This window comes from Myotis yumanensis, unplaced genomic scaffold (genome assembly GCF_028538775.1).
Source record: "Myotis yumanensis isolate MYYU_CA2020_CCGP unplaced genomic scaffold, mMyoYum1.0.hap1 SCAF_22, whole genome shotgun sequence".
Classification (NCBI taxonomy): domain Eukaryota; kingdom Metazoa; phylum Chordata; class Mammalia; order Chiroptera; family Vespertilionidae; genus Myotis; species Myotis yumanensis.
Genome location: NW_027223773.1, coordinates 11,697,438 through 11,724,696, shown reverse-complemented (window position 1 = coordinate 11,724,696; position 27,259 = coordinate 11,697,438). Strand labels below are relative to the sequence as shown.

Below are 27,259 nucleotides of genomic sequence, written 5' to 3'. Positions count from 1 at the left end.
TGTGTCCACGTGACCCATAGTGGATTACGTCACCTTCTTCCCATTGGTCAACCGGTGGCAGGAAGTGCTGGATCATTGGTGCACAGGAAGACTTGCCCATCACCCGGGCACAGGGCCCACACGTACTACATTTTAGCTCAGCTCTGTAATAGTAAGGCGGAGGCAACCTTGGGTAGATTGGACAAGGGCCGTAGGCTTGAATAAAATATCTGCGTTGGTGAGAAATCTTTAAGCTGCCGGTGATTTGGGGCCAATATGGGACGTCCTACAGAAATCTGCATCCCTCTGTTGGTTGTAAATTTAATAGCAGGGTAAACTTCACTTGGGGGTGGGGGGGAATTGGGAAGAGGCGAGTGGAAGAAATTTTTGCATCTTTTTCCCCCCAAATCACTACTATTTATGTGCTAGACACTGTGTTCATAGCGTTAGATATACTTCTTCATTTGTCATAACAGCCTAAGGGTGGATGTTATTTCCATCTTCCCAATGAAGACGGTATTGGAAGATAAAAGCTAGAATAGATTCTATTGTTGCTCTCCTCGCCTGTAAAATAGTAAAATGAACTATTTGCTCGGCTAGTCTTCAGATGGTTCTCTGGGTGGTTGGGTCTATAATTAATTCAGTTGTGTTTTCGATGTGGTCATGGGAGGAGGCCAGCACAGCGCTGACCTGCTCCACCATCTTGACTGGAACCTAGAGATAGTCCTTAAATCTTTTTTTTTTTTTTAAATATATTTTTATTGATTTTTTACAGAGAGGAAGGGAGAGAGATAGAGAGTTAGAAACATCGATGAGAGAGAAACATCGATCAGCCGCCTCCTGCACATCTCCTACTGGGGATGTGCCCGCAACTCAGGTACATGCCCTTGACCGGAATCGAACCCGGGACCCCTCAGTCCGCAGGCCGATGCTCTATCCACTGAGCCAAACCGGTTTCGGCGAGTCCTTAAATCTTTAAAATATATCTTTATTGATTTCAGAGAGGAAGGAAGAGGGAGAAGAGATAGAAACATCAATGATGAGGGAGAATCATGGATCGGCTGCCTCCTGCACGCCCCCTCCTGGGGATTGAGCCCACAATCTGAATCCAACCTTGACCTCCTGGTTCATAGGTCAACGCTCAACCACTGAGTCACACCGGCCGGGCTGGATCTTAGAATCTTTAGAGTGATGGGTTAGTTGGCAGATCTACGTCTTTCATTTTATTCCTGGCAATTTGGGACTCAGGTATGAACCAGCCCAAAGTTGCCATGTTCTCATCTTTCTGCTGCTAAACCAAACTCAAAAACTAAAAGAAATCTCGTCTCTATTCTCGTAACAATCTTTCCTATTTTTCTGCTGGAAGAGACTCTATTCTTTGATGGGGGTGGAGAGGAGACATAGCTGGGGAAGGAGAAGGATTTAAAACTCTTCTGGCCCTGGCCAGTTTGCTCAGTGGATAGAGCGATGGCCTGCAGACTGAAGGGTTGCGGGTTCGATTCTGGTCAAGGGTACATACCTCGGTTGCAGGCTCAATCCCAGACAGGCGCATGCGGGAGACAACCAATCTAGATGTGTCTCTCACATCAATGTTTCGCTCTCGCTCTCTCTCTCTCTCTCTCTCTCTCTCTCTGTCTCTCCCTCTCCCTTCCACTCTCTCTAAAAAAATCAATGGGAAAAATGTCCTCAAGTGAAGATTAACAAAAATAAAGTAAGATAAAACTCTTCTGGGGCGGGGAAAAAAAAGAAAGAAAAAAATAAAATAAATAAATAAATAAATAAAAAAGAAAAAACTCTTCTGCATGAACATTTCACATCCCATTAGCTGCCCTGCCTCTGTATGTCAACTGCTTACCTACTGGTGACTCCTCTTCCTTCAACACCCACCCCTTCTCCTCCTCCTCTCCAGGCTTATGCACAAACGCTGTCTCCTACCTGGTCCGCCCCTTCCCTATAGCTCTTCATATTTGGGACAATGTTCTTGCACTTAATCATTCATCTTGAATTAGTTCCCCTTTCGGCTGCGCCTGACTCTGTGGGGTTTTTCTCTCTCTGCCTCGGTGCGACATAAAGCACTCTCATCAGGATCCCTGCATTGGAACAGAATTTAATCAGAGCAGAGTTGTGTGTGAAGCTAACAATGACATGAAGCATTAGGATACATTTCCCAAGTGTCAAACTCAACCTACATCAGCAGCCTGATATTTTGTGAAGTTTTCTAGTGAAAAAAGATTATTGCCTTTGATCTATGGAGAAATAATAAAACTAATAAAAATACCATCTTCAGTATATGGAGGGATTTCTCTATAGTAGGCATTCTTCTAAGCAATTAAGGAGTATGAAATCATTTAATATTTACAATAACCCGTTCTTGTAAATACCATCATCTCTTTATTTCACAAAGGCAGGAGCTGAGACATAAATACCCAAGGTCACCTTCCCGGAAATGTCAAAGCTAGAATGCATACTCAGGCGATCTAGCTCCAAACCCCTCCCTCTTACTTCCCTGCTAATAATTTTTAAAAGTAAATCATTTATGAAAAATCATTTTTCTGTCATGATGGTGCTTGCTGTGATACTAAGCTGTTAGGTTTTCTTTCTCACATTTCTTTAAGAAAAGCTAATGCTAATCTGTAATACTTTCAACAATAAAGATTCATTTAAGAAAAGAAGAGAAAATCTAACATTATTTGTTTAAAACAAAAAAAACCTTCACTCATTCACATCTTCCTGATTCCAAACCCATTGTGACATCATAGCCATAGAATGACACCTTTGCTCAATACTTGAGTTCTTTTTTTAAAAAAAAAATTTTTTTAATATTTTATTGATTTTTTTACAGAGAGGAAGGGAGAGGGATAGAGAGTTAGAAACATCGAGGAGAGAGAAACATCGATCAGCTGCCTCCTGCACACCCCCTACTGGGGATGTGCCCGCAACCAAGGTACATCCCCTTGACCGGAATCGAACCTGGGACCCTTCAGTCCGCAGGCCGACGCTCTATCCACTGAGCCAAACCGGTCAGGGCAAGTTCTTGATCTCAATCAACCTCTGGGTTGAATTCCCAAGACTAGGAAGTCAATATGTTTGTGCTTCTGCATTCCTGTCCTCCAGGTGTTCAGCGTGACCCCTGGAATCCACGGCCATGGGAGCCTTGTGGGAGAAAAAGAACCACCACCGGCTTTTCCACATGGGGGTCAGGGTTGGGGACTCTCAGGAGCCCCTAATGACACCGTGGAGGAAACAACACCACCACAATACGGCACCAACAAAGCAAATGGAAGAGTAGCTAGTACGTGAGATAGAAAGGAAAGGGCACCGCAGTCCTCACACCACAAGGCTCTGGAGGCGTGGTTCTCAAATAGGAGACTCTGAGAAAGAAAACGTGAAAATCATGTATTAAGAAAGAGTTACTTTTATAGTTTTTTTAAATATATTTTTATTGATTTCAGAGAGGAAGGGAGTGGGAGAGAGTTAGAAACATCCATGATGAGTATCATTGATCAGCTGCCTCCTGCACGCCCCCTAGGGCAGTGGCCGGCAAACTCATTAGTCAACAGAGCCAAATATCAACAGTACAACGATTGAAATTTCTTTTGAGAGCCAAATTTTTTAAACTTAAACTATATAGGTAGGTACATTTTTATGAACTTCATTAGGGTACTCCTAAGCTGGCCTTTGCTAAAAACGTCCTCAGTCTGATTGAGGTATGTTCGCTGAGGTCGACCCCTTCCAGCTCTCCCATCCACACTCATCTTGTACACTTGTTTCGTCTATCTCCTTTCCTTCATCCTCTCTATCTGTCCAAACCATCTCAACATGCCTTTCTCAATCCTCGACACTACGTCTTCTTTCACTCCACAGCGTTCCCTAAAATTAACTTAATAAACTTTGAAGTTTTAAGTCAACTTCGCACTGTGCATGCGCGCCCTCACGTCGTATTTTGTGGAAGAGCCACACTCAAGGGGCCAGAGAGCCGCATGTGGCTCGCAAGCCGAGGTTTGCCGATCAGTGCCCTATGGGGATCAAGCCCGCAACCCAGGCATGTGCCCCAACGGGGAATCGAAGCGTGACCTCCTGGTTCATAGGTCAATGCTCAGCCGCTGAGCCACGCCAGCCGGGCTTATATCTACTTTAACGAGTGCTTAAATGCATTGCTTTTCAAACTGGATTTTAAACATTTTGTGGGTTTATGTCATTTTTTTCCCCAAACTCGCTGCCATGATTGGCACAGTTCTCTGACTACTGTAAACATGCAGTGACTGTCTGTTGATGATCTTTAACCCACAAGCACTGGCTTGCCAGCTGTGCAGTTGTTCTGTTGCTAAGGAGACAAGGCCCTTCAGGTACCAGCTTCAGAATCACATATTTTTCTTAAGATGGCACATTGTGGTGGAAAGACCATTCGCCTGCGAGTCCTGACACTGGACATGAAGGTGTGAGGGGCCATGTGTCAGTGACCTAGCATCTCCCCAGCCCAACCCCCCAAGCCTGTGCCTCAGTGTTCTCATCCATGAGAGGGGAGGGTGGGCTGAGACCACCATTTCTGGAGATAGGTAGGCTTTAAGGAATGTGTGATCCAGGAAATTAACCATGAAAAGTAACTCATGGCCCACCAGGTTTGAAGAATGTTGGATATTCAGCCCTCTTAGAGTCACAAAGCTCCATAGCATGTGAAGAGCTCTAAGGAATCTGACAGAGGAAACATAACTAGTTAGTTAGTTAGTTAGTTAGTTATTTTGCTAATCCTCACCAGAGGATAATTTTCCATTGACTTTTAGAGAAAGTGGAAGGGAGGGGGAGAGACAGAGAGAGAGAAACATCAATGTGTGAGAGACACATCGATTGGTTGCCTTCCGCACACGCCCCAACCAGGGATCAAGCCTGCAACCAAGGTACGTGCCCTTGACCAAAATCGAACCCAGGACCCTTCAGTCCTCCGACCGACGCTCCATCCACTGAGCCAAACAATCCAGGGCAGTGAGGAAACATATTTAAATTAAACCCGGTTTGTTCAATCTTAAGGTGTACGGAGTCCTTTCCTCAGATAGTGACCATCGCTCTCCCACTGAAATACCAGTTCCGAGATGAAAAGCTTCAGTGATTCTAGATTCCCAGCCATTCTCTCCCTGCCCAGGCTGCAGGAGAAGGTCTGGGCAGGTGGCTCAGCCACTGTAGCCCATCCCAGGTGGCTGCGTGGTCCCACCACCAGCCCAGCGCTGCAGGCAGTCACCGGAAGTAACTCCTCCTACTGAGCTGGAGTTGGTGCAACCCAAGAGCTGGCCTGTTTTGCTATTGATCGTTTAAGTCTTTTCAACTAAAACTGGACTAAGATTAAAATACACATTAACGGAGTTTAAATGGCATATTCCTGTGTGTTCAATCATTTAAAAAATATTATTATTTAAAAATCTCCCTCATTCTAGAATTGTCAGATTCTTGCGATCAGTGAACCTATTGAACCTTCCACACCAGACTAGTCGTCCATTTAAGAGGGTATGTTGAGAAAATTATAGCCCTAGCCGGTGTGGCTCAGTGGATAGAGTGTCAGCCTGCAGACTGAAGGGTCCCGGGTTTGATTCCAGTCAAGGGCACATGCCCCCGGGTTGTGGGCTCAACCCCCAGTGGGGGCCGTGCAGGAGGCAGCCGATCAATGATTCTCTCTCATCATTGAGGTTTCTATTTCCTTCTTCCTCTCCCTTCCTCTCTCTGAAATCAATAAAAATATATATTTTTTAAAAACTGGAAGGAAATGAAACAGGAGAAACATGGCGAAGCTGCCTCCCGGTGACTGGTGGACCGTGAGACATGCTCAGGGGAAGCAGTGGACATTATTCACAGCATCTGGGGCTGGGCCCACGGGGAGAACGACCGTGCTGTCAGCAGACATGAGGACTGTCTAGGAAGGGGCAGTGCTGGTGTCCGGGGGCAGGTGGAGCAGAGATTGGCTGCTGCTGATGCTTTAAGAGCTTGAGCACCTGAGTAGTAAGGGTCCTTGGTTGGCCCTAAAGCTGCTGATGTCATCACAGCTGCTGTTTCTGTCCATAACCGTCGTGTGGGATGTTAAGGTGAGTGGCACTCCCCAGACAAGCCTGGATTCCTTTCAAGCCTTCCTAGGAGTTGAAGTCATAGCTGCACATCAGCCATCAGAAACGGCGCTAAGACTTTGAGGAGTCTTTGATTCCCTCTTCTTGTCTTTCTTTTTTTAAATATATTTCTATTGATTTCCAAGAGGAAAGGAGAGGGAAACATCAGTAATGAGAGAGAATCATTGATCAGCTGCCTCCTGTTCGCCCCCTACTGGGGATCGAGCCCAAAACCTGGGCATGTGCCCTGACCGGGAATCAAACCTTGACCTCCTGGTGCATAGGTTGATGCTAAACCATGGAACCATACCGGCTGGGCTGTTTTGTTTTATTTTTATTTCTTAATATATTTTTATTGATTTCAGAGAGGAAGGGAGAGGGAGCGAGAGATAGAAACATCAATAATGAGAGAGAATCACTGATCAACTGCCTCCTGCTCGCCCCCTACTGGGGATTGAGCCCGCAACCCGGGCATGTGCCCTTGACCGGAATCGAACCTGGGACCCTTCAGTCCACAGGCCCATGCTCTCTCCACTGAGCCAAGCCAGCTAGGGCTTGTTTCATTTTTAATATTGAGGTAAAACTGTATGGGCAAAGCTCATTAAATATATACATACAGATTTCATTTCCTTCAACAAACGTTTATTTTAAATGTTTCACTGGATTTCTTTGAGGGCTTAGACCTCAGAAATGCATTTATCTTAACGACTGTATTTAAAGAGATTCGTGTAGGTGAATTTTACTGCCCCATTTTTCTCACTTCGCGCCTTTCACATTTTAATTGGGAAAAATTGGAATGTATTGACTTGATGCAATGACTGGCGAGAATGCGCCCATAAATCATTCTTCCTACTTCAAGTGTTACAGCTCCAGCATCCATTATAATTAGCTGTCACTTCCGCCCTTTATTGTTGAAGTCACCAAAATGTAGCTGTCATATTTATCAAAACCTTTTCTGAAGTTCAGCTCCCACAGCAGCTGTGAAGAAAATTAGCTCCATTGCCTGGTACCTTTGTAACGTGGCCTTCTTAACCCCCACCCACATGCTGCCAACTGCTTCTAGGTTGTTTTAGCTGAAGTTGACTGTGCCGTATCTGAACTTTAAGAACTGCCTAAAAACACTCTTTTGTTCCTGATTGCCCACACGGCTGGATGTTCTACGAGTGGTGGACATGAGTTGCATTCTCAGAGGGCTGTGGGAGAAATTTTGCTTAAGGATAAAGCAACATTAAAATAAGCCAGCCCCAGCTGGTTTGGCTCAGTGGATAGAGCAGTGGTCGGCAAACTCATTAGTCAACAGAGCCAAAAGCAACAGTACAACGATTGAAATTTCTTTTGAGAGCCAAATTTTTTATTAACTATATAGGTAGGTACATTGTTATGAACTTCATTAGGATACTCCTAAGTTGGCCTTTGCTAAAAACATCCTCAATCTGATTGAGGTACGTTCGCTGAGGTCAGCCCCTTCCAACTCTCCCATCCACACTCGTCCTGTATACTTGTTTCGTCTATCTCCTTTTGTTCATCCTCTCTATATGTCCAAACCATCTCAACTTGCCTTTCTCAATCCTTGACACTACATCTTCTTTCACTCCACAACGTTCCCTAAAATTAACTTAATAAACTTTACTTAAAGTTTTAAGTCAACTTCGCACTGTACATCCGCGCCCTCACATGGTATTTTGTGGAAGAGCCACACTCAAGGGGCCAAAGAGCCCCATGTGGCTCGCGAGCCACAGTTTGCCAACCACTGGACTAGAGTAATATATGTGTAACTTGGATATTAGTGAAGTTTCAAAAATTTTTTAGAATATGTTTTTATTGATTTCAGAGAGGAAGGAAGAAGGAGAAGTAGAAACATCAGTGATGAGAGAGAATCATTGGTCGGCTGCCTCCTGCACACCCCCCTCCTGGGGATCGAGCCCACAGCCTGGACGTGTGCCCTGACCGACCGGGAATCAAACCGTGACCTGCAGGTTCATAGGTCGACGCTCAACCACTGAGCCACACCAGCCGGGCAAGATTTAATATTTCTGATAAGAAACCACCTGACCCTAATACTTCATCACAAATGTCACCTTTTAAACCTCCATTATAATAAGGGGATGATGTGCTTACGCGTATGTTTGTTTTTCCCTCAAGAAAGATGTGGAGCCCTAACCGGTTTGGCTCAGTGGATAGAGCGTCGGCCTGCGGACTGAAAGGTCCCAGGTTCGATTCCGGCCAAGGGCATGTACCTTGGTTTCGGGCACATCTCCAGTAGGAGGTGTGCAGGAGGCAGCTGATCGATGTTTCTCTCTCATCGATGTTTCTAACTCTCTATCCCTCTCCCTTCCTCTCTGTGAAAAATCAATAAAATATATTTTTTTTAAAAAAGATGTGGAAAGAGGATGGGTCTTCGAGTTGATAAAGGATGAGTCCAGATTGCCTCCGTGCCCATGACTAACCTGTGTAACCTTTGAAAGCCTCAGTTTCCTGATCTGTAAAGTGGTGATTTCGCTACTTTATGGCGGTTTTGCTAAGGTTGCATGACATTCAATGAGAAAATAGGGAAAGGACTAAGTAGCTTCTCCATAACTAATTCTCTCTCTTTCTCCTTCTGAAAATTCATAAAACATCCTGTCTTTCTCGTGTTGCCTGTATTTTGCCTTCTGCTTTAGCTGCTGGTGAGTTTTTCATTTCTCAGCTTTCCCTTATGAAGGACAGTGACCATACCTTATGTGTTTTTAGTTCCTTACACGAAATAGACCAGCACATAGTCTATAACATCTAATCACCTGGGATATTACAATCGAATTCATATTTTATTAAAAAATAGTGTAGGGTATCCGTTACAGGGTAACTGACAAGAAACCGATCATATTTCTCTTTCCTCCACACTCTCCTTCCGATGTGGCTAACGCAGTGGGACTGTCACCAGGCGCCTGGTTAGGAGGGATCACTCTGAGTGGTGCCGACAGATGCTGGCTCCGCAGCGTCATTGAGAAGCAAGAGTAAAAGAATCTCAAGTTAAATTTAAAATGCCATCCTTCTAAAAAGTGAAAAGCAGAGAGCCTTTTTCTTCTCATTCTATTTCACTGATATAACCAGGGTGGCTTCTATTAGAAAATAAGAGAGACCCACTCAAGTTCTAATTAGAGGAGTTAAGAGACCCTTACGGGGCCCCTGAAAATGAGTCTCTGATAATAAGCAGTTTTCTTCCATAACATCTCTTTGCCCCAGGCCAGCCTGTGGAGCTGCCTTATCATTGTTCTGTCTTATCTGAAAACTAGAGGCCCAGTGCATGAAATTCATGCAAGCGTAGGGTCCCTAGCAGCTGCCAGTCAGGGCGTCCCTTCCCCAGCTGCCAACTGCTGGCTGGGGCCTTCCTTCATTTCGTGCTGCCCCCTGGTGGTCAGTGCACGTCATAGTGAGTGATAGAACTCCCGGTCGGTCGAACTCCCGAGGGGACACTTTGCATATTAGGCTTTTATATAGAGAGAAGATAAAGCAGACTCTTGTTTATGGCCATCAAAAAGAGCTGCAAGTATCCTTCTGCCCGCCTACTCCGACAGACACTGAAATGATGAGAACCCAAGGGAGTCCATTTGTTTTATCAAGTTTAGAATTCTCCTAAATAATACATGCAGCTAATTATCCAGTTTTAGGAGATTCCCAGCTGATGCACTGATCCTTGCTTTGACCCTGCCTCCTTCTCCCTTTCACTCTTTATTTTTTGGACGTCTCGTAGCCTGCGGTAGGTCCATTGCATTTGGCAAACGAAGCCTTACCTTATTCTTCATGATGACTGTGTGGGGCTTGGCTGCTCTGATGGGATGGGGCCAGTTCATTCATTTCAGGAACACACTGTGATGAATGGATTCCAAATAAGATCAACGAAGGCAGCCAGCTGTCTCGGTAAATTACCATTGTTTCCTACAGTGTGGTCCCCGGTAAGTCAGTTAAACGCCTTTGCTTAAGAAGCCTGCTGCAGGTGAGAGAAGAAAAGTAGGAATCAGGAGTGGGAGCCCTAGGACTTGATAAGGAAGTTCTTGCGCCCATTCTAGGCTTTAACTTTTGAATCGTATCTGTTGATGATTTCCTTTCATCCCAAGAATCCATTCCTGCCCTGGCCAGTTTGGCTCAGTGGATAGAGCATCAGCCTGTGAACTGAAGGGTCCCGGGTTCGATTCTGGTCAAGGGCACATACCTGTGTTGCGGGCTCAATCCCCTTTAGGGGGCATGCAGGAGGCAGCCAATCGATGATTCTCTCTCATCATTGATGTTTCTATCTCTCTCCTTCTCCCTTCCTCTCTGAAATCAATACAAATATATTTTTTTAAAAAGGAATTTATTTCTGCTATCCCATATGAAAAATAGCAAAGTACTTGTTCATGTAAGAGCATCCAAATCTTTTTTTTTTTTTAATGTATAGCCCAGCTGGTATGGCTCAGTGGTTGAATGCCGACCTATGAACCAGGAGGTCACCTTTCGGTTCACAGTTAGGCACATGCCCGGGTTGCAGGCTCGGTCCCCAGTACGGGGTGTGCAGGAGGCAGCTGATCCATGATTCTCATCATTGATGTTTCCATCTCTCTCTTTCTCTTCCTTCCTTTCTAAAATTAAAAAAAAAATTTTTTAATTATAAAAGAGTTTATTAGAATTTATGGGAGTCAAACTGAAGACCTGCCCAAAAGCATGACCTCACGGAACTGAGAAAATGGTAGTTTGGCAGCGCTTTTCGTGCATTTGGAATCAAAGTAGGGCATGTAAGGAAGATTACATGAAATCCATTGGTGATGGATTAAAGAAGCTGGAGAACGCAAGGCAGACCAATGCCAGTGATTGGATAAACAGTAAAATGGAGAGACGCATACTTCTTTTACATCTCATATTTACAATAAATAGGGACGGTATCCAGGCAACAAGATCATGTGCTCCCTTTGGGGGGTGGGGGGCATTTACGCCTCCAAAGGGTCTGGAAAAGAGGATTAGTCTGATATTTCAAGGGCATGTTAACATAGATGCACAAGAACAATGAACAGGACTCTCTCTTTTTTTAAAATATATTTTTATTGATTTCAGAGAAGAAGGGAGAGAGAGAGAAACATTAATGATGAGAGAGAATCATTGATCATCTGCCTCCTGCATGCCCCCTACTGGGGATCAGACCCACAATCTGGCCTTGTGCCCTGGACCGGAATTGAACCCAGGACCCTTGAGTCTGCAGGCTGACTGACGCTCTATCCATTGAGCCAAACCAGCTAGGGTGGACAGGGCTCCTTAAGGCCAAAATTAACATTTTGCCAAGACAGTTATAGGGCTGGGGCATGACTAGCCACCATGACCTGACTGGTTAGGAATTTATAATCAGATCATCCTGTGAGGTTTCTTTCGGTCACTGAACTTGTCAGACCTGTCAGGGGGCCCCCTGAGCTTGTCAGATTTGCCACAGAGCCCCTCTTTTGTTCACAAATGTAAATGCTGTCTGGCCTTTTGTGCCCAGCCTCACTTTTTTCTGACATTCTTGCTTTTGTTTTGACAGTGCAATGGGAGTTGAGTCCCAACAGCGGAGAGTAAGCAGTTTGAAACTTTAAGTTTTAAAATCTCTTGGATTATACTAGTAACTTCTCAGAGTCAGAAGATAACTTAGAGCTGCGTTTCCCAAACCCTTCACTGAGGCACCCTGTATTTAGGTTTTCAAGGAAAATACAGAAAATCTATTGGTCTGGTCACGGCAAAAGTTACTCTCTAAAGCGGTTCGTCCTTTCCACGTTGTTTGTGAAGCTAGGTTTTTGGTGGTTGCTCTGATGAAAAGCAAGTGCTGAGCAGAAGTCTTTGTGGAACAGGAAGTAAGGCAGTGCCCAGTGTTAGTCCAAGTTTTGAGTTGTGCGAAACAGATGCACACATCCCATTAATAATATTGTGGCCCAGCAGGCATGGCTCAGTGGTTGAGCCTCAACCTATGAACCAGGAGGTCACAGTTCCATTCCTGGTCAGGGCACATGCCCAGGTTGCAGGCTCCATCCCCAATAGAGGGCGTGTAGGAGGCAGCCAACCAATGATTCTCATCATTGTTGTTTCTATCTCTCTCTCCCCCTCTCCCTTCCTCTCTGAAATCAATAAAAATATATTTATAAATAATAATAATAATAATAATTGTTATTTGGGAGTGAAAAAATAATTTTTAAAATTTATGGGTACAGTTTTTTAAAACAACTAAGTTGTTAGTTCATCAATGAAAATGAAGTCATTTGGATCTAACTATTTAATAAATCAGACCCTTGGGTGTTTCTTTTGGCCTAGGAGTTCTGTGCAATAACAATTGAGATATTAAGGGTCCTGTGTTCTGAGAAAGTTTGGGAAACTCTGCCTTAAAGTTCCGCTAGTCCAACTAGTCTAGATATTTATTTGATGGCATTAGAAATACTTAATAAGGAAAAACCAAGATGGCGGCATAGGTTAACGCTGGAGTTTGCTGCCTCGAACAACCACTTCAAAAATACAACTAAAAGACGGAACAGACATCATCCAGAACCACAGGAAGGCTGGCTGAATGGAAGTTCTACAACTAGGAGGAACCGAGAATCAGAGGAGGCACAGTGCTGAAGTAAAATACTAAGGGGCTGGTGGCTGAGGGCATGGTTGTCTGTTTCAATCCGGAGGGAGCCTCAGACTCAGAGCTCCAGATCCAGGTGAGTCTCTAGGGACCCAGACTCAAACGGGAGAAGCAGGACTGTCTGGCTACGGTCCCTCCGAGGTTTACAGCTGTTGCTGGGACAGAGAGGCAGAGCCCCTGGGGACGGACTGAGAGCAGCCATAACTGCTCCCTCCTCCGCCCTGTTGATCCTGTGGGACCCGCCCCGCCCAAGCCCTGCACAGAGGCATTTGCCGGATAGCCTCAGGCAAAGGCTAGATTAGCACCTCCCTAGAGGACGCAAGTTCTTCCACTGCAAACACAGCTGATTATCACAGCCAGTCGGCCTGGAGGTCAAATCCCTCTAGTATTAACTATAACAATCAAGGCTTAACTACAACAAGACTGTGCATAAAGACCACTAGGGATCTGCAGCTTTGCAGGAGGAGCCGCCAGCCAGGGCCGCGTCGGAACCATGTTTCACAACCAGTATGACAATGATGTCACTGTTTGGAGCCCTCAGGGCAGGATTCATCAAATTGAATATGCCATGGAAGCTGTCAAACAAGGTTCAGCCACAGTTGGTCTGAAATCAAAAACCCATGCAGTACTGGTTGCATTGAAGAGAGCACAGTCAGAGCTTGCAGCTCATCAGAAAAAAATTCTCCATGTCGACAACCATATTGGTATTTCAATTGCGGGACTTACTGCTGATGCTAGACTGCTATGTAATTTTATGCGCCAGGAGTGTTTGGATTCCAGATTTGTATTTGACAGACCTCTTCCTGTGTCTCGTCTCGTATCTCTAATTGGAAGCAAGACCCAGATACCAACACAAAGATATGGCCGAAGACCATATGGTGTTGGACTGCTTATTGCTGGTTATGATGATATGGGCCCTCATATTTTCCAAACCTGTCCGTCAGCTAACTATTTTGACTGCAGAGCTATGTCCATTGGAGCCCGTTCTCAATCAGCTCGTACTTACTTGGAGAGACATATGTCTGAGTTTATGGAGTGCAATTTGAATGAACTGGTTAAGCATGGTCTGCGTGCTTTAAGAGAGACACTTCCTGCAGAACAAGATCTAACTACAAAGAATGTTTCCATTGGAATTGTTGGTAAAGACTTGGAGTTTACGATTTATGATGATGATGATGTGTCTCCATTCCTGGAAGGCCTTGAAGAAAGGCCACAGAGAAAGGCACAGCCTGCTCAACCTGCTGATGAACCTGCAGAAAAGGCTGATGAACCAATGGAGCATTAAGTGATAATCCCCCAGTCCATATGTGTATTAGCAAATGCGTAAGAATGCAGAAACATGTACTAATGACAATATTCTATACTTTGAACCAAATGGTATGTTTTAGGAATCAGTCCAGATGTGAGGTTTCAAATTGCAAGCAGCTTCACTGAAACCATATAATGGGATGCATTTTTTTTTTTTTTGGAGAGGGTCTATATAATCATTTTCTAGAAAGTACAGTTGCCTTTACTAATGTTTTTATATGAAGAACTCATTGTCTTTCTGGTTTTAAATACAACTGTGAAATAAAATTGTTTCATCGGCTGTTAAAAAAAAAAAAAAAAGACCACTAGGGGGTGTACCAAGAAAGCGTAAAAAATGCGGAGACAAAGAAACAGGACAAAACTATCAAGGGAGGATATTGAGTTCAGAACCACACTTTTGAGGTCTCTCAAGAGGCTTCTAGAGTCTGTCGATAAACTTGATGAGATGTACAGGAAATCTAATGAGACCCTCGATGGTGTGATAAAGGACCATCTAGAAAGTAAGCATACACTGACTGAAATAAAGAATATTATACAGACTCCCAACAGCAAACCAGAGGAGCGCAAGAATCAAGTCAAAGATTTGAAATTCGAAGAAGCGAGAAACACCCAACCGGAAAAGCAAAATGAAAAAAGAACCCAAAAATACGATGATAGTGTAAGGAGCCTCTGGGACAGCTTCAAATGTACCAACATCAGAATTATAGGGGTACCAGAAGATGAGAGAGAGCAAGACATTGAAAACCTATTTGAAGAAATAATGACAGAAAACTTCCCCCACCTGGTGAAAGAAATAGACTTACAGGTCCAGGAAGCGCAGAGAACCCCAAACAAAAGGAATCCAAAGAGGACTACACCAAGACACATCATAATTAAAATGCCAAGAGCAAAAGACAAAGAGAGAATCTTAAAAGCAGCAAGAGAAAGAAAGTCAGTTACCTACAAGGGAATACCCATATGACTGTCAGCTGATTTCTCAACAGAAACTTTGCAGGCCAGAAGGGAGTGGCAAGAAATATTCAAAGTGATGAATAGCAAGAACCTACAACCAAGATTACTTTATCCAGCAAAGCTATCATTCAGAATTGAAGGTCAGATAAAGAGCTTCACAGATAAGGAAAAGCTAAAGGAGTTCATCACCACCAAACCAGTATTAGACTAAATGCTGAAAGGTATCCTTTAAGAAGAGGAAGAAGAAGAAAAAGGTAAAGATACAAACTATGAACAACAAATATGCATCTATCAACAAATGAATCTAAGAATCAAGTGAATAAATAACCTGATGTACAGAATGAACTGGTGATTATAATAGAATCAGGGACATAGAAAGGGAATGGACTGACTATTCTTGGGGGGAAAAGGAGTGTGGGAGATGCGGGAAGAGACTGGACAAAAATCGTGCACCTATGGATGAACATGGTGGGGAGTGAGGGCGGAGGGTGGGGTGGGAGCTGGAAGGAGGGGAGTTATGGGGGGAAAAAAGAGGAACAAATGTAAAAATCTGAACAATAAAGATTTAATTTTAAAAAATGAAGAAAAAAAAAACAGAAATACTTAATAAGGCCAGGCCGGTGTGGCTCAGTGGTTGAGCATCAACCCATAAACCATAGGGTCACGGGTTCAATTCTCAGTCAGGGCATATGCCTGAGTTGCAGGCTGGATCCCCAGTAGGGGGTGTGCAATAGGCAGCAGATCGGTGATATTTCTCTGTTATTGGTGTTTCCATCTCTCCATCTCCCTTCCTCTGTCTCCAAAAAAATCAATAAAAACATATTTTAAAATATTTATTTAAAAATATGTTTTTATTTCATAGAGGAAGGGAGAGGGAGAGAGAGATAGAAATATCAATGATGAGAGAGACTCATTGATCAGCTGCCTCCTGCAGACCCCACACTGGGGATCGAGCCCACAACCCAGGCATGTGGTTTGACCAGGAATCGAACCATGATCTCCTGGTTCACAGGTCAGTGCTCAACCGCTGAGCCATGCCAGCAAGGCCATATTTTAAAATATTTAATAAGGAATGATATTTTAATTAAAAAACTTAAATTATAATAAAGCCAAACATGCTATAGTTTATAACATACAGTAAGATCGGTGACTTCTGAATAAGGTCAGTTTTAGTACTTATTTTCTAAAGTCAACTGTCATTTTTGTTTCATTTTATAATAACACACATTCTGCAACATGGCAACAGCTTGTAATTCTGCGGAGATTACATTGTGACCTGAGTGGTAATGCATTCAAAGCTTGCAGCATATTATGAACATCCTGCTCAATAAGCAGAGAGAATCATTGCAATGACATCTTGTCTTGCTGAAAAACCTATACTTGTAAACAGCCTGGGCAATTCCGCGTTATCTAGGTCAGTATCTAGGAAGAAAAAGATGGTCTCAAAATGGGTTCATGAAGAAGAATTCCCATTGTCCTAGGTCCATTTTTCTCCAGGACAGAGTGATGATCCTCATCGCTAAGAGAAACAGCAAGAGGAGTGTTTATTTTCAACTAAGATACCGGATCGCATTGCATCAGGACCTGCGGAGTTGTGATGAATGGGTTCTCTCTGAGCTGAGCCCGGCATTGGAAGTTGGCACGCGGGCTAGGCGAGGGCACCGGTAACTTTTGCACAAAGGGAGAGCAGCTGGGGTTTATAATGAATATATATGTCGGGTTTATGGTGTGGGCAATCACAATAGCATTTCAGTACATAGAGATTGGATCAGGGGTGGGCAAACTTTTTGACTCGAGGGCCACAATGGGTTCTTAAACTGGACCGGAGGGCCTGAACAAAAGCATGGATGGAGTGTTTGTGTGAACTAATATAAATTCAAAGTAAACATCATTACATAAAAGGGTACGGTCTTTTTTTTTTTTTTTTAGTTTTATTCATTTCAAGCAGGCCGGAGGGCCGTAGTTTGCCCACGGCTGGATTGGATAGTGATTCTAGAAGTTGGATAGACTTCAACTTGGAAAGCTGGTTCCAAGCATTGGTCAGCACCAAGGAGAGCTCCAGGGTACATTTGTCCTCGACTCACCTGTTTCATCAAGTTGCAGGCTGCTAACACCTATTTCAAGATGTGGCTCAGTGGTTAAGCACTGACCTATGAACCAGAAGGTCACAGTTCAATTGCCAGTCAGAGCACCTGCCCCACCTCCAAATACTATCACATTGGGAATTAGGCTTCAAAATAGGAATTTTGGGAAAACACAAACATTCAGCCCATGGCATTTTCCATATTGATGGGGTTTGGAATATAAAGGTCTGTGCATCTGTTGAGCTGGTGAATGTGCACTAAGCAGTGCATTCCATGTAAATTTATCTCAGAGGGAAAGAAAAGCATAAGAAAATGTTGAAGGGAAAATAAAAGAAAGGCCCAAGACTATTTTGGCCAATTATGTCTGTCATCTCCCTTCTGGGTGCATCTTTCCCATCATCTGTGGTATGTTGATAGTTAACAGACTATAGTTTCAGCAAAAAATATCCATTAAGCCAATATCTAAAAATCTGAAATTTATTTTCATCAGTGACATGTTTATATTACTCTGGTATTATAAAAGACTAGAGGCCCGGTGCACAGATTCGTGCACCAGTTGGGTCCCTCAGCCTGTTGTTTTAATTTGTTGATTTCAGAAACCAGCTCTCCGACATCCCCCGAGAGGCCCCAGATTGCGAGATGGCAGTTCTCAGGTGACGAACCCCGGAATCAGGCTCCTTCCTCTCTGGTTCTGGGTGCATCACCCGAGAACTGCAGCTGTGAAGTCATGGCAGCTCAGCAGCTTCCTTGTTGAGCGTCTGCCCCCTGGTGGTCAGTGCGCATCATAGCTACTGGCCGGTCAGATGGTCGCTTGGTCGGTCACTTAGGCTTTCATATATATAGCATTCTTCCCCAAGGAAAATACATGTACCTCCCTTTTCAGCGGTGAGGAGATCAAGGGCCCTGCGGTTCTGCAGAGCCACAGCTGCCAGTGTTCATGTCAGGATTGAGCAGCTGTGTGTGCTGAGCTGAGGTGGTCAGTTTGCCAGGATTCAGGGCAGGAACCCAAATAGGAATCTCTCCACCCCCCTCATGTGGCCGCTCTGACTCTCTCCGTGTTTGTACCTCCGTGTTCTTCACCTCGACTGAGTAACCATCAAGGCCTCCACGTATATTCCCCTAGCCCTTGCTAGAAGGTCACAATACCGTCTCTCTCGGTGTAGATTACTTCTAGGAGAGACCATAGCCACGGCAATGAGCAAAGAGGAAGGAAAGGAGGGAGGGATAACAAAGGTGGGCTCTTTCTAAGAACCACTGCTCCGGTGTGTGTGTGTGTAAACTCTCTGCAGGACTCGTCACCCTGTCATTTCACCAGCCACCTCAAGACCTCTGTATCAACCGTAAGAAATCTTGCCCAGCCAGTGTGGCTCAGTGGTTGAGTGTCAACCCACGAACCAAGAGGTCACCAGTTCGATTCCCGGTCAGGCCACATGCCAGGGTTGGAGGCCGGATCCCCAGTGTGGGGCGTGGAGGAGGCAGCCGATCAATGTTTCTCTCTCATCAGTGTTTCTATCTCTCAATGCCTCTCCCTTCCTCTCTGTCTAAACTCAATTTAAAAAATCAAAGAAGGGCATCTTAAATATGCGCAATGACTCTTCCCCTCAAAATTACGTTCATTATACAACATAGGAAAGTGCAAAAGAGAAAAGTACACCCCAAATCTAACTACTTTAAAACTATTTCCCTTTTCCTGTTCCCACCAATCATCGTCTATCAGTACATACACTTTTATAAGCTGTCAATAGAGTATGTCTAAATGCTGCGATCGAGAGATGTGGTAGCCCGGCCGGCATGGCTCAGTGGTTGAACGTTGACGTATGAACCAGGAGGTCACGGTTTGATTCCCAGTCAGGGCACATGCCTGGGTTGCAGGCTCGATCCCCAGTGTGGGGTGTGCAGGAGGCAGCTAATCCATGATTCTCTCTCATCATTGATGTTTCTCTCTCTCCCTCTCCCTTCCTCTCTGAAATCAATTTTTAAATTTTTTTTAAAAGAGAGATGTGGTAAACAAGATGTATGAGGCTGCTGCTTTAGAGCAAACCTTTTTCTATAAGTAGAAAGACCATACTCTAAAATAATGATTTAAAAAAGTCTAATATAGTAAATACATAAGCTAGAAACAGTCCTTCATTATTGTTACCAGGTATTAAGTACCGCACATAGCTGTGTGTGCTATACTTTTGTATGACTGGCAGCATGTTAGGCTCATTTACACGGGCATCGCTGCAAACACATGGTTTAGTCTCATGCTGTTCTGTACAGTCACATGCTGTGCAGGCTTGTAGCCGGAGCAATAGGCTGTACCTACAGCCTAGGTGTGCTGTAGGCTGGACCTCCTAGGCTACGCATTCTATGATGTTCGCTAAACAAAACCGCCTCACAAAACATTTCTCAGAACATGTCCCCGCCGTTAAGTGGCACGTGAAGGAAGGAGAAAAACAACACCCCTCATCCATCCTACAGATGAATCCCTGGGTGGATTCATCTCATCAGTAAGGCTCCGCTGGATTGGGCGAACAGACCAGGCCCCGAAATCAAGGGCCTTATTCTGTGACCTGGCCCGTCACTTCCCCCTTGGGGTCCTCTGTTTCCTTCCTTTGGAAATGAGGCTGAACTAGCCGTTCTCCAGGGTCCTCACATTCTCCTCTCTCTTCAATTAGTCACTTTCCCTCTGCCCAGCATCCTTCCCAAAGGAACTCAGACATCAAGAAGCTACCGGGTCTGGACTCCCCACTGTGGGAGGGCAGGGCCAAGGAGGACCTTTCTGAGCTGTGGGCAGCCTTTGAGCCGCCGAGACTCAATTCTTTACTTCTATTCCCAGGAACAGAAGTCTCACCTTGAGGGCAGAAACGAAATCACATTAGAGCTCCTAGTGATTAAATTCCCTGCAGCAACTCGGAATATAAATCAGCGACTAGCTGGATGCACGTTTAGTTGCTCACAGTTGCAGGTTCTTTTGTCTCCGTCAAGAACATTAAAGACACGCTTGTTCACATTTTTATAAAATCCTGGAAACAGCAAACCGAACATTTGTAAATGATCAATTGAGCTGTGATTGGGCTAATTGGTATTCATCACTTATTGAGAGAACGCTGCTGATGCCTCCGCTATCGTTGTGGTTGGAAACCCAGGCCACTAATATAAATAGAAATTCCAGGGAGGCAGAGAAAGGACACACAGCAGGACTTGGCTCTCGCTCACGGGGCGCTGTGGCTTATGGGTACTCCACGTTGTGAATAATTCTTCCTGGAATTGAAATATTAAACTGGTCTGTGTCGTAATCCCAGCTTCCCTGCTCTCTGGCTGTGCATTTGGGCAAGCCCCTTGATCTCTCTCTGTACCTCAGTGTCCTTCCCTGTGAAATGGGTCATTGGGAGGTTTAAATGGATGCAGGTTGTAGAGCATTTAGAACAGTACCTGGTGCACAGTAAGTGCTACAGATACAACGAATTAGAGCCGCTGCTGTGGTTCTTTGTCCCTACGCAGGGGGATGACGGAATCTCCTCGACTGTGTCTCCCATCATGTCCAAGGGCAAGGGACAGACAGAGTGGAACCATTGATATAACTTGAGTTTTAAATAAAGTCATTACCCTTTTAATGTGTGTGTGTGGTGTGTGTGTGTTGTGTGTGTGTGTGTGTGTGTGTGTGTGTGTGTGTGTGTGTGTTTATTTCCGAGAGGAAGGGAGAGGGAGAGATAGAAACATCAATGATGGGAGAGAGTCATTGATCAGCTGCCTCCTGCATGCCCCACACTGGGGATCCAGCCCACAACCCGGGCATGTTGCCCTGACTGGGAATCAAACCATGACCTCCTGGCTCATAGGTCAACGCCCAACCACTGAGCCACGCCAGGCGGGCTAAAGTCATTACCCCTAGAACAGCTTCTTGGCAGGATGCTCCAGGAGTTTGAAGACCTAAGCCTCAGTCAGTTCCATGGGCCGATCGCTAGCACTACACCCATTTTGTCAAAAAGACAATCAGTATTTTCCTAAGAATAATTCTCTACCAAAGAATCATTGGCTGGTAAATTCCCAGCTTTTTCAAGATTATTTTATTCAAACAGTTGGACCAGTCAATCAACTCTCAACTGTGCGATTGAAGTCAGGGCAGTCCATCAGGATTCTAAGTGGGCATGTGGCTGGTGTGTGGCTGGCGTGTGGCTGGCGTGTGGCTGGCGTGTGACACACCGGGGGAAGGGCTGGTCACTGTAAGAGTGATTTGGCATGTCCAGCCGATGTGGCTCAATGGTTGAGACTTGATCCATGGACCAAGAGGCCACTGGTTCAATTCCCGGTCAGGAGGCGGCCAATTGATGTTTCGATATTTCTCTCTCATTGATGTTTCTATCTCTCCCTCTCCCTTCCTCTCGCTCTAAAAATCAATTTAAAAAAAAACAAACATTGAAGAGTGACTTGGCTAATCTATCAGCCAATCAATGTAGCTTTTTGTTCCTTTGAAAGTCTAGACATGGAAACCCTTCAGAATCCCCAAATCCATGTTATTTTTCCCACTATCAGCGTTTTAAGAAAACTTGTTCACACGCCTGCCCTAAATTCTTTTCCTCTGGCTGAAAAACCTGCCAAAAAAAAAAACCAGCTTCTTTTTCTCCATCTTCAGTCAACACCAGCCGGAACCAAATACGAATAATTAGATACGGGGGGCCTCAGTCATTCTCAGGTTGAGAGAAACTACTCAGAGGCCCTATAATCCTCAAAGATGGCACCTAGTTGGTATTTTAAACATCAAATTTGTAAAAAAGCATTGGAAGTGATAAATCTCCTGGAATTCCAATGGCCAGGTGCCTCCATTTTTTACTCCTAAGTGGGCTTCCCGGTGGGAGACCTGGTAGGGGCCACTGGCCTCGAAGGCCTGGACGCTGCGTTCCGAAGGCTGAGCAATGGCGAGGAGGTCCCGGGAAGGTCATTGTTCTTTCCACGGGGCCTCCCTTCACGTGGACGCTTGTCATGAAGGCTCTGCGTGTCCAGATTTGAGACTTCAGCAGAAGTTCATAGGAAGCTGCCATAACCGCCCAGCCGGCATGGCTCAGTGGTTGAACATCATCCCATGAACCAGGAGGTCACAGTTTGATTCCCGGTCAAGGGCACATGCCCGGGTTGTGGGCTCCATCCCCAATAAGGGGCGTGCAGGAGGCAGCCAATCAATGATTCTCTCTCATCATTGAAGTTTCTATCTCTTCCTCCCTCTCCCTTCCTCTCTGAAATCAATAAAAATATATAGGTTTTTTTAAAATATATTTTATTGATTTTTTACAGAGAGGAAGGGAGAGAGATAGAGAGTTAGAAACATCGATCAGCTGCCTCCAGCACATCTCCCACTGGGGATGTGCCCGCAACCCAGGTACATGCCCTTGACCGGAATTGAACCTGGGACGTTTCAGTCCGCAGGCCGACGCTCTATCCACTGAGCCAAACCGGTTTCAGCTAAAAATATATAGTTTTTTTAAAAGTCAACCTTTATATTGCTGTGTAATTTCAGGATTCATACCAAAAATTAGTGTAAAGGGAACAAGTCTGAGGAGACCACGTGAAAAGCGTAGTGAGTGTGGGAAAATTGTCTGTAAGAGCCCAAATGCAAAAGGAATCTAAAGTCCTCCTTAAGTTTTAAGTGTGTTTATGACACTTCATTTCCATAGACCACCGTGCCTATATCTACAGACTCCCGTATAAAAGTGCAAGAAGAAAATCTCACTGCTTCATTCTGGTGCATTGTTTTTTCTCTGAAACGAACACTGTCAGACGCACATGGCCTTGATGCTTCTTTTTTTTTTTCTCAGATGAAAGAACTCGGTGTCATCTTCTACAACTGCAGCTGCCTGGTCCTGGATTTGCAAAGGATCTTCGCTTTATATAGTTCATTAAAATTCAAGAGCAGAGTGCCCCAGACCTGGTCCAAGAGGCTCTATGGAGTCTATGACAATGAAAAGAAATTGCAGCTTCAGTTGAACGAAACCAAATCTCAAGCCTTTGTGTCGGTGAGTTGTTGGGTCTGTCTCCTCGTCACGCGTCCCTGCCCCTCCTGGCCCTTTGTTAAGTTGGGATGTTCGAGGGTGGCCTTGTGTTGGGCAGCAATGAATTCGACAAATCGGTTTCCATTCCAGTCCTTGAAGAGTTCAAATCTGCCCACTCTTATACTCTGTCATATGCTGTCCCTAATGAGGATGACAAGGATAAATGTTAATAATCATTCCTCATTCCAGATACGTTGTGTTATCTGATTAAACCCTTACAGTGAATCGTCCCTTAAGGTAGACCTAGGATTGTGACTGTGTTACAAATAAGGTTATGTCGGCCCAGCCAGTGTGGCTCAGTGGTTGAACATCGACCTATGAACCAGAAGGTCAGGGTTTGATTCCCGGTCAGGGCCCAAGCCCAGTTTGCGGCCTCGATCCAGTAGGGGGCGTGCAGGAGGCAGCCGACCAATGATTCTCTCTCTCTCATCATTGATGTTTCTATCTCTCTCTCCCTCTCCCTTCCTCTCTGAAATCAATAAAAATATATTTTTAAGAAATGAGGATATTGAAGCTTATCTGCTGTAACACAAGTGCCAGGAGAGCCACCAGCACCCAGGTCTTCTATACCAGACCCTGTCTTTGATGCCTTGCATCAGTGATGTTCAGACTTGCTTGTAGCAATAGAACCCTCTGATGAAACAAATCTCAGAAAGCCCCAGTGTGTGAAACAGACAAACGCAAAGCTGTTGTACTTAATCGAGGCTGGAGGGCAAGGCCACCACCCCACACACCTTCACCCAACTCCCCTGCCACCCCCCCCCCCCCACCCCTCGCCATCCCACTGTCCCCACAGTGTTACTGGTGACAGGCAATGTAAGTATCTGGGCCTTCAGCCTGTCCTCAAACTCTAAAGTACTTAGGAATCAGCTAGGAAGCCTGTTTTTTTAAAAAAATACATTTTTGTTGATTTGAGAGAGAGAAGTAGGGAGGGGGGGAGAGAGAGAGAGAATGTTTTTAATTGATTATTTTAGAGAAAAAGAGAGAGGAAACATCGATTGGTTGCCTACCATATATTGTCCCAACTTAGGATTGAACCCACAACCTGGGTGTGTGCCCTGACCAGGAATCGAACCTGCGGCCTTTTAGTGTATAGAATGACGCTCCAAACCGCCAAGCCACCTGGCCAGGGCAAAACACCATACACTTTTAAGATGGAAACCACTTTGAACAACGAGAGAAAAATACCTCTAGTATAACTTGCCTCTCTCTCATTTTGCTTGAGTCTCTTAGAATATCTTTTTTCCCCCTGTCTCTCCTGATGAACTTGGGCATCTTAACAACTCTCTCTCTGTCTCCACTAGAATTATTGATGACCCTTTCTCAACAACCAGTACTCCTCTTCCTGATTGATGAACGATTAGAGGGGGAAACCGAGCTTTTTAGAGGGTCTTAAACGTGTCTATAGCCATGTCACCATTCAGATGAAATGGCTTCTGGGATAAATTGCTTGTTATCGGTATGTGGTGTTACATGGCAAAGCCTGAGGAATTGAACAGCTCTGTGTGACAGGGAGGTACACCAGGGTCACATAAGTTTAGAGCTGGAGCATTCATGTGTATTGAAAGCAAGAATTCCCTCCCAGCCCGGCCAGTGTGGCTCAGTGGTTGAGCACCAACCTATGAACTAGGAGGTCACGGTTAGATTCCCGGTCAGGGCACATGCCTGGGTTATGGGCTCGATCCCCAGTGTGGGATGTGCAGGAAACAGACAGTCAATGATTTTCTTTTTCTCCCACTCCCTTCCTCTCTGAAATCAATAAAAATACATATATTTTTAAGTTCCCTCCCAAAACAGACTTAAAGGACAGACTTGAGACCAATCCCACCACACTTGGATGTCTACAGGGCTCAACTTTGATAGGATGGAAAATGTATTTGTCTTATCCCCTAAAGAACTGGAAAGTAGGTTTGCAAAAAAAAAGATAAATCCCCAGTTGACAAAAGTTGATGCTCTAGCCCTAGCTGGTTTGGCTCAGTGGACGCAACATCAGCCTGCAGACTGAAGGGTCCCAGGTTCGATTCCAGCCGAGGGCACATTCCTGGATTGTGGGTTTGATCCCCAGTAGGGGGCGTGCAGGAGGTAGCCAATCAATGATTCTCTCTCATCATCGATGTTTCTGTCGTCTCCCTTTCCCTTCCTCTCTGAAATCAATAAAAATATCTTTTTTAAAAAAAACTTAATGCTCTAAAAGTTTGATTTTTGTGTCTTCACAGAATTCCCCCAAACTCTTTTGCCCTAAAAACAGAAGCTTTGACATCGACGCCATCTACAGCGTGATAGACGACGCCAAGCAGTACGTGTACATCGCCGTCATGGACTACCTGCCCATCTCCAGCACAAGCACCAAAAGGTCAGTGAGTGCATGACCTTGACTGAGAACCTGGTCTCCGGGACCAGGCACCGAGCTGGGGACCACTGGGGAAGCCGGCCTGCACACTGGGATGCTCTCACGTCATGTTAGGTCACTCATCATTCAGATCCGCTGGGCTCAGTGGTTGATCTTCGACCTGTGAACCAAAAGGTCTTGTCACGGTTCGATTCCTGGTCTGGGGCACATTCCTGGGTTACAGGCTGGATCCCTAGTAGGAGGCGTGCAGGAGGCAGCCAAACAATGATTCTCCCTCATCATTGATATTTCTCTCTCTCCCTCTCCCTTCTTCTCTGAAATCAATAGAAATATATTAAAAATAAAAAAAGAAGTTGACTCTTGGAGCATAGGTAGAGTTGGAGGTGCAGTGAGGGTGGCATGGGGTGGGGTGTCCGGGGGTCCATGCCCTCTGCCCTCATAGCCTGAGGCCTGGTGCTGGGAGACCTGGTTGTAGGCAGGGGCAGGTCTCCATAAAGCATCCTCTCTCGGGGTCCTTACCCAGAAGGCTTGCATTTTTTTTTTCAACGCATCCTACAGAGTCACACATATATCACAAAACAAAGTAATGGTCGCATTAACATCCGTGTTCTCGGAAGCCTAGTAAATCTATTTCCCAAAACTAACTTGCTTCCTTGATTTTCATCCACATCGATATCATTTCCACAGGACGTACTGGCCAGACTTGGACGGGAAAATAAGAGAAGCGTTAGTTTTGCGAAGCGTTAAAGTTCGACTCCTGATCAGCTTCTGGAAGGAAACGGATCCCCTGACGTTTAACTTCATTTCGTCTCTTAAAGCTATCTGCACTGAAATAGCCAACTGCAGCTTGAAAGTTGTAAGTATTCTGTTGACTTCGCTCTTAAAGAAAAAGTTTCTTCCCTTTGCATATCCATCTGTGAGAGCTGTAAGCACACACAGTCCCACAAACTCCCAGTAAGAACAGGAATACCAATCCTCGAGAGAGAAAAACACTTTAAAAGGTAGGGGAGGGCCCCACCGGTGTGGCTCAGTGGTTGAGCATCGACCTATGAACCAGGAGGTCATGGTTCCATTCCCGGTCAGGGCACATGCCCGGGTTGCGGGCTCCATCCCAATCGGGGGCATGGAGGAGGCAGCCGAGCAAGGATTCTCTCTCATCATTGGTATTTCTCTCTCTCTCTCTCCCTCTCCCTTCCTCTCTGAAATCAATAAAAATACATTTAAAAAGACAGAAAACACAAGGAGAGAGAGATTGGAGGACTACATGGGAGGCATTTGTGGATTAGGAGGTGAAAGTGCCTTTAGACTTCATTCTGCTGCCCAGAGACCACTCACCCAGCCACACCTGAGCGCAAGGTGGCCTGTGTGTGTGGTCAGGGAGGCAGCTGTGTCGCCAAGGAGACGAAGGAACAGGGTTGTGAATCATCACAGTCTGAAACCCGGGACACCCATTACCTCTTTTCCTCTCTTCCGACATAGAGCCCCTCAGTCCCTCAGTCCCTGCACAGCTCCCAGTTTAGGCCTCCCAGGGATGTGCCCTTCTCAACAGCCAGCCTCATCGCTCAGTGACAGAGAAACTAAAAACTACAGCAGCCCTAGCCGGTTTGGCTCAGTGGATAGAGCGTCGGCCTGCGGACTGAAGGGCTCCAGGTTCGATTCCAGTCAAGGGCACATGCCTGTATTGCAGGCTCCATCCCCAATAGGGGGCCTGCAGGAGGCAGCCGATCAATGAATGATTCTCTCTCATCATTGATGTTTCTCTCTTTCTCTCCCTCTCCCTTCCTCTCTGAAATCAATAAAAATATACTTTAAGCCGAAACCGGTTTGGCTCAGTGGATGGAGCATCGGCCTGCGGACTCAAGGGTCCCAGGTTC

At 45.2% G+C, this 27,259-nt stretch overlaps 1 protein-coding gene and 1 pseudogene across 4 annotated transcripts in view; both read left to right on the top strand.

The window, feature by feature from the left end:
* The window catches only part of PLD5 (phospholipase D family member 5), a 171,582-nt gene that overhangs the window by 131,865 nt on the left and 12,458 nt on the right, over positions 1-27,259 (top strand). For all 4 annotated transcript variants that reach the window (XM_070401088.1, XM_070401089.1, XM_070401090.1 and 1 more), the window contains 3 exons: positions 22,802-22,999; positions 25,252-25,388; positions 26,073-26,241. In XM_070401088.1, the coding sequence (XP_070257189.1) occupies positions 22,802-22,999; positions 25,252-25,388; positions 26,073-26,241 (504 nt within the window). The remainder of the gene's footprint in view (positions 1-22,801; positions 23,000-25,251; positions 25,389-26,072; positions 26,242-27,259) is intronic.
* LOC138999058 (proteasome subunit alpha type-1 pseudogene) lies at positions 13,114-14,287 on the top strand (annotated as a pseudogene).